The sequence below is a fragment of the Pezoporus flaviventris genome, unplaced genomic scaffold, assembly GCF_033815535.1.
Source record: "Pezoporus flaviventris isolate CSIRO_AGI_PZ_B2104156 unplaced genomic scaffold, CSIRO_AGI_Pfla_v1 ptg000023l, whole genome shotgun sequence".
In the NCBI taxonomy this organism is placed as follows: domain Eukaryota; kingdom Metazoa; phylum Chordata; class Aves; order Psittaciformes; family Psittacidae; genus Pezoporus; species Pezoporus flaviventris.
Genome location: NW_026892571.1, coordinates 14,878,620 through 14,888,110, shown reverse-complemented (window position 1 = coordinate 14,888,110; position 9,491 = coordinate 14,878,620). Strand labels below are relative to the sequence as shown.

The 9,491-nt window shown below is 51.0% G+C and overlaps 1 protein-coding gene across 2 annotated transcripts in view; it reads right to left on the bottom strand.

Annotated features, from left to right (window-relative positions):
* MGAT4B (alpha-1,3-mannosyl-glycoprotein 4-beta-N-acetylglucosaminyltransferase B) overlaps window positions 1-9,491 on the bottom strand; it is a 50,838-nt gene that overhangs the window by 966 nt on the left and 40,381 nt on the right. For both annotated transcript variants that reach the window (XM_061456920.1, XM_061456922.1), the window contains 9 exons: window positions 8,046-8,159; window positions 7,567-7,642; window positions 7,075-7,189; window positions 6,211-6,341; window positions 3,216-3,323; window positions 2,099-2,292; window positions 1,635-1,713; window positions 1,104-1,191; window positions 71-183 (listed from right to left, as the gene is read on the bottom strand). In XM_061456920.1, coding sequence (XP_061312904.1) covers window positions 71-183; window positions 1,104-1,191; window positions 1,635-1,713; window positions 2,099-2,292; window positions 3,216-3,323; window positions 6,211-6,341; window positions 7,075-7,189; window positions 7,567-7,642; window positions 8,046-8,159 — 1,018 coding nt within the window. The remainder of the gene's footprint in view (window positions 1-70; window positions 184-1,103; window positions 1,192-1,634; window positions 1,714-2,098; window positions 2,293-3,215; window positions 3,324-6,210; window positions 6,342-7,074; window positions 7,190-7,566; window positions 7,643-8,045; window positions 8,160-9,491) is intronic.

The window sequence follows — 9,491 nt, the reverse complement described above, 5'->3', positions numbered from 1 at the left end:
GCAGGGCCGGGATCAGAGGGAGCGGGGCAGGAGCCCCGGGGCATCCCGCTGGGGATGGAGCCCGGCTTACCTCGCTCAAGATGATCCACACGGGGGAGTCGGTCTGGATGGACAGCCTGATGGCCTCCAGCGGCCCGAAGGATGGGTCCACCTCGCCCTCTGCAACGCCCTTGGAGAAGGAGCCTGGTGGGGAGAGCACAGGGATGACACAGGGACAGACTCCTCGCATCCAGCCCCCATCCAAGGGGACCACAGAGAACTATAGCAGCTCCCCACCACAAGATGGGCTGAAAACCATCAGTGTGGACGTCAATACAGTGCAAAATGCTATGCTTAAAGGGACAAAAAATCTGCTAAACAAAGCAAAATGGGGAGTATTTGGCTACACATCACTGCTTACAGGCATGGGGCAGAGTGGAACAGCATGGTCCTGTAAGAGACAAATGTTGGTTCAGTATCTATGCCATGGAGATAATAATGTCCCATTTTTTGGTTGCAATTTTACTCTTTTTGTTTTAAATGTAACTGGAAGAAGCCAAATAGCACTGCAGAGGAATGTAAAGTGGCAGAAAGCCACACGTGCCAGGGACTTTGCCTATTTAAAATAAGAAGCCTTAGCAAGGACAAGTCTTAGCTTTACCATGCACCAGCATTTCCCCGTAGGCTGCAATGACTTGTTCTTGTCCAAGGGTATGGCAAGCACTAAAACAAACTCAGGTAGCAGGAGACAAAGTCAAAGCTTCAAGTGTTGTGAGCATTGACACAGGCTGTGGAGGAAGGGTGTGAACTTGCCTGGGGTGAAGGTTTTTAACAGCAGATCAGGCAAATGGATAATCTGAGTAATTTGGTCCCAGCTCTGAGCAGAGACAGGCAGAAATATAGGGCTGCAAACTACCTGAAGAGGACACCTACTCCAAGAGGAGAGGGAGAGCAGTGGAGGAGAGGAAAAGACAATTAAATCCTGTTCCAACCTGGCTCCTGACAAGCAGAAATAACTCTTTGCCAAGTGAACAGCACTGAGGGTCTTGATTCCCTGGAGGGTGAGGCTATGGGCTGTGTTATCAAACCCAGTGGGCAGTTGACCACCCTGCACCCTGCTGTACCTATCTGGATGTAGCCATCCGGTGTCCTGCGGTATTTGAACACTGCACCTCTTCCCTCCTGCAAGGCTTCCTTATCCGACTGCAGGCTCTGTGGGAAGGAGAGGAACTTTGTGAAAGGCCATAGGAAGAGCCACTCAGAAGCTCCAAGCAACAGCAGCAACCCCAGAGCTGCTCTCACCAGCACCTTGTCCCATTGCCTGACACCTCAAGCTTCGTTCTCCAAAACAAGAGGACATTTGATGCCCTCATGCTGTTGCTTCCATTGCACCTCTCTGGCTCCATTCCCTCCCCTGCAGCCCTCCCACCCATCCAACATTCCCTGTGTAGGCAGGGATGGCTCCCACAGTGATGGCTCAGCACAGCATCGCTGCTCCCGAGGTGGTACCACACCAGGCGTGACCCCCCGGCAGCACCTCTCAAAGGCACTCGAGCCTTGTAAAGATTTTCCTGACGGCGTCAAGCAGTTCCCTTCTCTCAATCCTCTTGTGCTTCCCACTCCACCCCCAGCTCCATCCTCAATAAAACACTTACGTCAAACGGCAAAACCTCCACAGTCGTATTGAGGAGTTTGTCTTCTGGGTGCTCGATGTTCCCGCTGCGGAAGAAGAACCTGTGACAGAGACCAAAGCCATGGAAACCCACACTGAGCGAGGGGTGACACGAAGGCTTTCCCCAAAGCTGAATGTTCAGACAGCTCACCCTAACAGGGCGCTTCCCCAAAAACCCACGAGCACATGGTTTGGAAGGAGTCCTTCTGCACCAGGTTGGATACAGCATGGACTGCTCACAAGAGCAGGCAAGCAAAGGGCTCCAGCAAACATGGCCCCACCAAAAAAAGGGTCAAGTTATTATCCCCCTGGAAAAGCACCACTTCCTCCTCCTGGGCAGCCAAGCAGGAGACGGGCAAAACATTCAACATGAGCCAAAAGGGAAGTGTCCCTGCATGGCCCAGGCTGTCCCTTGCCCAGCCCCATTGACCTCCCCCAAGCACTGGCCTTTCGATGCGGAGTGGTTTGAAGAATCTGAATCTGATGAAGTCTCCGGCAGTAGGAGTGAAGGCCCAGAAGAAGTCCTCCCGCAGGTAAGCCTTCTCCAAGGTGAAGTGCTGGTAGGTTTTCAGGCTGGTGCTCACCTCCGCGGGAGGGTTCACGTGCTCTTTGCGCAGGGCCTGCTTGCCAAAGTCCTTGTCCTTGGTGGGCACAAAGCGAAGAGGCAGAAAAGGGTCATGAGCTGCTCTCACCCATGAGGAACACGGGCTCCAGCAACAAAGCGCTGCAAATTAAAAGCTCTCTATTTGCACAGCACAGAATGATGAGGGATGGAAGTGATCTGGGAAAGGCAACAGCCAAGGCAATGCGTGACTGGATCCCAGGAGGACACCATGTCAGTAGAGGCAGCACAGAGAAGCATCACTGCTCTGCACTCTAATCCAGCACCAAAGAGCCCTTCATCGTCCAAGCATCCCTGCCCCAGGAGGACTGCAAATGGCCCTTACACCTGAGGAGAAGGGGGCTGTGAGGCTGACAACAGCATGTAATGATTGGATTACACAGCCTGATGGGCACTGATACAAACTGGATTACACCATCCATTTACCTGGGGAATCAGGCAGACAGAGGATTGAGCACATAGACACACCTGGTGTCTGTGTGTGTCTATGGGTCCTGCACATATAGCTGTGTTCACGTTTAAATACACACACACAATTTAAGCTCTTACACAGAGAGCTCTAGTTCACCTATCAGCAAGCCCCAGGAACAAGGAGTGGGGTAGGAAGGAAGTCAACCCAACCCAGGAGTCCTGTGTCTCCAGGGTTTGCCAGCAGATGCTTTGAAATCAATTGCATGAACCACAGTTTGGTGCTCGGGATGGGCAGCCAGGACTTGAAAGCTTGCAGTGACTCTTGGTACACATCACTGCCATTCTCCGAAGGAGGAGCTACACGAGCTCACTGTAATTCAGAATAAAACATAATCACTGCACAGAAATCCAGCTGCCACCAGTTGCTGTCACTGACTTCCCCACCCCAAAAGCAGCCAGTTCCTCGGTGCCTGCAGGCCAGGCCTGGCACAAAAGCCACATCTGCAGTTTGGACAGGCGGCTGGCACCCACCTTCAGCTTCTGTATCTTCCCAGCCAAGGAGGAGTGGGTTCCCACATGCTGGAAGAGCGACGGCTTGAAGCGGATCCTCAGGTTTGCCTTCTGCCTGTCACAGTGTTTCTGAAATGAGACAATCCCTCAGTGCCCCAGACTTAAACCTCTGCAGTCAACCGCAACCCACGAGAGGAACAGACAAGGGTACGAGGAGTGACAGACATCCTTTCCTCCCCATCTCTGTGCCCGTCTTTGCTGCTTTGGCTTTCATTTGGTAAGAAGGCTTTTAACTACACTCTGTAGGAACCTGACTGTGACTCTTGGCCACTCACTCGCCAGGCAGCTGGGGTGCCCAGGTTTAAGTGCCAGGTTTCTCCTTGCCAAGCGCAGCTTAGCAAAGCTGAGCACATCTCTGCGCTGTCAGCCAGGGACGGCCACAGAATTGAGTTTCTTTTGTCCATGGCGCATTGGGAAAACCTTCCTCCTACAACTCAGAGCTCAGGATCACCGAAGTCTAACGTACATTAAGGCCAGGGATATTCAGAGCCTAAATGAATCATCAGCAAGCACAGGCCCTTTCCACACGGGCAGTTTTCAGCTTGTTGGCAGGTGCTGTTAAGCAGATGTCTGGCACGTGCCATTGTCAAAGCTGTCTGACTGTTTCACACTCATCTCACCATGTAAATAAACTTGGGAGATGCAACTGGGATCCAGCAGCGATTTTCCGTGTGGTGGAGGGAGAAAGATAATGGAATGGGAAAAGGAGGACACAGGGGAAAACCACTGAGAGCATGGAAACAAGTGGTCACGTTTAAAAATAGCTGAATTCTCTTAGTCTGGGGGAGTGGGTTCTGACTTCTGCTTTTTCCATGAGAAGAAAAGCGTGCACACCCCTGCCACCATCTGCTCCTGCAGCCCACAAAGAAACCCTGGCACCAGCAGGGCACAGCAGGGAATGCCAGCCACAATGAGCCCCTGTGATGTGCTGCGGGCACCAGGCAGGGAACAGCAGGGAATGCCAACCACAAAGAGCGCCCTTAATGTGCTGCCTGCACAAGCAGCACCGGGAGCTGGGAAATTCCAGGCATGACCCCTATGAGCTGCAGAGGAGATAATCCCCTGATCCAGTTCATGTTACATTAAAAATATTAAAACTAGCCATGCTAAAGGCTATGGCTACTCATCGCCAGCAATCCTAGATGCAGCCCGTCAGGTCTGATCTCTGGATGGGGAGAGGAGGAGGAAGGGGAGCAGAGGGAGCTAAAGCATCACTTGATTTCTCTTTCTCCCTTTTCCCCTTGTGCTAAAGAAGCACTTGCTGAAAGCAGTGTTGTCTCCGTTGAGCCAGGAGGGGAATGGCTCTGTTGGTGGTAAGAAGGTCATCCTTTCAGACAGCTCTAGCCCAGGTAAATCTAAAATTAGTTGAAAAAGAAAAAGCAGGATCTATCCAGAGCAGGCAAAGCACTTACCGAAAGCTCAGGTCAAACAAAATTTCAATCAAAAAAGATAAATCCTCCCTGCTACCAATTTGATTCTGCACAGTGGGATTTACAAGGGGAAGTCGCGTTTGAAAGGGCGCTGGGCAGGGTTAATCATGCAAACAGTGGGGGAAAGGAGCCAGAAATCCACATGGGAAGTAGGTTAATTTTTAAAAAGGCAACACGTTCAAGAGGTCTGCAGTTTCCCCTGGGAAAACCTGGGCTCTGCCAGGTACGAGAAGATGAGTGAAGATTTGCTAAGGAGAAGATGATCCTGCACAGCAGGATCTGCATTTACTCTACGCTCAAGCTGAGGATTTTGAAGGCAGGGGGACACAGACAGCAGCATCATTCCCAGCTCCATCCCAGCATCCCGTCATCCTGCCTTCACCCATAGCTGTGAGGACCCTGGGGGCTGCCAGGCAGGTCTGGTGATTGCTCTGCCACTCTTGAGCACAGGGGTTGGACTCTCAGGAGGACACAGCAGACACCAACTGAGACTGGTCCTGCTGCACATGGGGGACTGGAACCAACGACACAGCCTCTGCCAGGGATCAGAGCATTTAAACCACATCTTTGCCCCAGTTCTGCAGAGCCCTGAGGATGCCCTGTCCCCATAACACATAAATACAGTATTTATCCCCTGAGCAACCATTTGCCACCACAAAGTAGTTGTGACCATGAGCTCTGTCCTAAGCAACTGCCTTTAATTGCACAGGGACTCCACTGCTCATTCTCTGCCGGAGGAGGAGGGTGAGCAAGCATATGAGTAAATACAATATGTTCATAGAGAAGACAGGAGAGTATCTGGTGGTGAGCTCATCTTACATTTACTGTCACACACGTTCCTCCTCTGCAATTCCCACTCGCTTTAGCCCCTCGCTGCTGCTCCGATGGGAGTTCAAGCACAGCCTCCGCAGGGCACGGGGGCTCCTGTGCTGCTGCCTGCAAGGCTTTGTGCAGACACGTCTCCTCAAGCGAGCCGGCAGCATGAAAACAGAGCCCATTTCACCTCTCTGCACCCTCCTAGAAACCCTGACAAGAGCTCTGCCTTCATTCTGGGACACTATGCAAGGCGGGCTTGCGCTTGGGTCACCTGGGGTGAGCTGTCTGGGCAGCCTGCATGTGTGCTGAGGCGGGTACAGCACACGAGCCCAGAGCCAGAGGGTTATTCTGGGGTTATAGTCAGCGAGCAGGGAACAGCCTCAGGGAGAGAAGCACACCGGAATGAAAAGCAGCACTGAAGAATGGGGAATGGCCACTGTCCTCGAGGACTGGAGCAGGAATACTCTGTTAGTGCTCAGATGCAGAAATAATGCTTCTGCTGGCAGCTGCAGACTGCAAAAGCCTGAACTCCCAGGTCTTGGCTTAGACAGTCTGCAAGGACACCCTGCGGCACGCTCCCCAGGATGGCACGGTTCAGTGCAAAGTCAGTGAGCACCAGAGCTCACAGGAAAGATCCTGCGGACACACAGACCAAGGGTGCATTTGCCCACACTCAATAGGTTTCCCCTCAACAGAGGTTGTTTACTTACTGCGTCTTTCTCAGGGTTGCAGACTTTCACCCAGAGGATGTGATCCAGCAGCCAGTCAATGGGTTTGTCCTTATAGAACATCAGGATGAACTCCACGATCAAGCTCAGATCCAGAGACTTGAACATTTTTCCTACAAAGGAAGAAAAAAGACAGCAGTTATGGTATAAAATGTCAAGAATCAGAGCTGGGAAGAAAAAAGCTTGGGAGACTGGGCTGTGAGGCTGGATGTGCCCGTCTCTCTACGTAAAGGAAATACCATGCAGCTCTGGTTTATGTACCACTACTGCTGGCATTGCTAATGCAGTTCTGGATTTAATACTCATTGCAGAATTAGAAAGCATTAGAGTCTCACAGGTCACAACAGTATCAAAAGGTCTAAAACTCTTCTATTCAGCAGTGAGAAATGAGGATGAATAACATTCAGCCAGCTGCCGGACAGGCCATTTCCTGCCCTGAAAACTGCAAGTTTCAAGCCAGTCAAACCAGTATCCAAAATAACAGATCAAGCTGCTACTGCAGCCATGTACTGCTGTTCCCAAAATAGTTCTGTGCTGATGTAAACTTCCTTTTGCACGCTCTTAGGCAACTCCAGATCCCATCCAGCCTTAAAGCTACTGGTCACATCTAAGTTGTTCGACCGTTGGCTGGGCCAATGACCAGGTTTATGTTTATTAAAAGTGAGTATCAGCAGTACCTGCTGTGTGCGAACACAAGGGTCATTGCAAAAACAGGGAGGGATCAAGTCCAAGTATTTCACTATCTTGTGGGACAACTCTTTGGACCAAGAGCTAAGTGCCTGCAAGAACCAGCAGTCATGTGTGCCCATGCCTGATGGGGCTGGGGTGAGCAGGGAAGAACGTTACCAATAAACCCCAGCTGAGAAAACTCCAGGATCATCCACTCCTCAGAGGGCTGCTGCAAGGCAAAGTTCTTCATCGTGCTGAGATAGTTTGGTTTGGCCACAATATCATCCTCCAGCTGCAAGAGGAAAGGACACTCAGTGCCAATGACCCATCCAGGTTCCAGTAAGAGCCTCTCCGTGCAGAGCAATCACACCATAGCCCAGAGGAAAGCTTTGACATGAACCTAGTTTACTTCAGAAGATGCTCCAAGCAGATTTTTGTCACCCAATTTAGCAAATAAACGAATCAAGGATCCCTGCCCTCCCTTGGTGGGAGGTCTTCAAGTTATAAGCATCTTGGAAACCCAGCTTTTGAATCTATCTGATTACAACCCGCTCCCACTCTGCTGCATCACACAACTGGACATGCTCTTTGCCCTCTCTCAGCTGGGTACAAGCCACACTGAACTCACAGGTGCACCCACCTCCCCTCCACCCCCAGCACCAAACTCACCTGCACATAATATATGCCTTTGGACTGGGCATACATCATTAAAAAGCAGTAGTCCAGGTTCTGCTTTGTCCTCCACCTGCAAGAGACAAACATGATGGGAGTGCCAATCTCTCCTTGAACACTGAGCTGTTCTGGGGAGCCAGCTGGGGCTTGGTTTAAGCTGGGAAGGTGACACAGCTCTGGGAGCATGGGATGGCATGCGGCCTCTCCCTTTTGGTCTCAAACTGGTCAGCTAAGAGTTACTTCCAAGTAACTGAGGGACTTCCAAAACCCCTCATCGTCTGGGTTAAAATAACCACAGCACAAGGCAAGTCCCGCAAAGCTGGTGTCAGTTCACACCCCGCACCACTTCCTTGGATAAAGCAAGTTTAGGGCCTCACCTGGCCCTGCAGATGAGCTTTCCCTGCTGGAGTCAGTGGGGGAGATGCTGCAGTTACTTAACTCAGGTCTTGCTTGGTTTTAAGCTCATTGATTCTCACCTGACTCTTTCCTTGGGGTCCCCAAAGGATTCCCGCAGATGGGAGAAATCAGGATAGAAATGCGGAGATGGGGAAATTACCTCCAGGAGACCTGAGTGTATTTCCTTTGGGAATCTGAAGGAGAAAAGCAGCAGTAAACAAACACCATGTCTGACACATCATTTCATAGACCACATCACTGGGTAAACACCAAGCTGCAGAGCCAAACAAAATCCACAGCCTCCAAGAGAAAACCTCCCCAGCAGCTAGAGCACTTCAAGGCCTCATCAAAGGACATCAGCAGGAACTGCCATGGAGTTGTAAAGCTGTTCTCTCCTTCCCATGGTGTCCAATAGCCCCACGTTTGTGTGCTCCCCCCCAGCATCCCTCCTCTCTCCCGCATGCAGCTCTTAAGGCCAGCCAAGAGGACCACGAACTTCCTACAGGATTAAATGGACTGGCTCATCAAAGAAAGGACTTGCCGGCATTCCTGACATTTAGAGACTTTTCCAAATACATCAGTCATTAAAAGCCATTTTGCAGAGATTGTTATGCATTTCTGATACGTTACTTAAACCACTGCTGGGCTGTAGTTAGGACAAGCAGCAGGAATTCTACCTGATTCCTTATGCTCATGAAATCAGCATCTCTTTACCCCTGTAACATGGTTAAGAACCCTTCTAAGAATCAAACTCAAACAGAAAGAAAATGTCACCCATCTGAAAAAATGTACCTACAAGAGCCTGGCAAGCAACAGCAGAGATTATTGTGACTGCGAGAGATAAGCAGGAAAACCAGTTATTTTTACACTGCCTTTTTGAGAACATTTGGTGCAAGGCTGATTTCCTTTGTTTGTGCAGAGCCTGGGGACTGGAGATGGGGCAGAGGGAGACAAAGCAGTGAGATTGCCAAAAACTTCTCCCTTATTTTCCCCTCCCTTATTCCCTCTTTGGGACTGGCAAGATTTTCATCTGACATTATCAAATCTCCCCTTCCTCAGGCAGCAGTGAAACAGACGCTTCTCACTGAGCTGATAAAACCTGCACTGAAGCAGCCACTGCGTTCTCCCTCCTGCAGTCCAAGCCCAGCCTGCCCTGGCCCCACACCACCTCAATCTGGTTCGGAAGAGAACTCATTTCAGTGAACAAGGGAGGAGCAGGAGGTGCTGGAGAGGGGGACGGCAAGAAATCAGATCATTAAGTCAATTAAAGTTTCAGGCCTTCTACGCAGAGGCGCTCTCTGCAGCAGCACCCAGTAATTTCATCAGGATCCATCGGACAATCAGTCCATTATCCCCCGATAAGTGCATCCCCCTGCCAGCAAGCAGAAGGAGGGGAGCTCTGCCAGCTCCTGCACAGCAAGATGGAGGGCTCTGTTTCAGCTCTCCTGCAAGTGCCCAGGAACACAACCCTCCCCACGCATGCCTCAGCCCCTCTCCCATCATTGGTTTGGGATACGGGGCGCTGG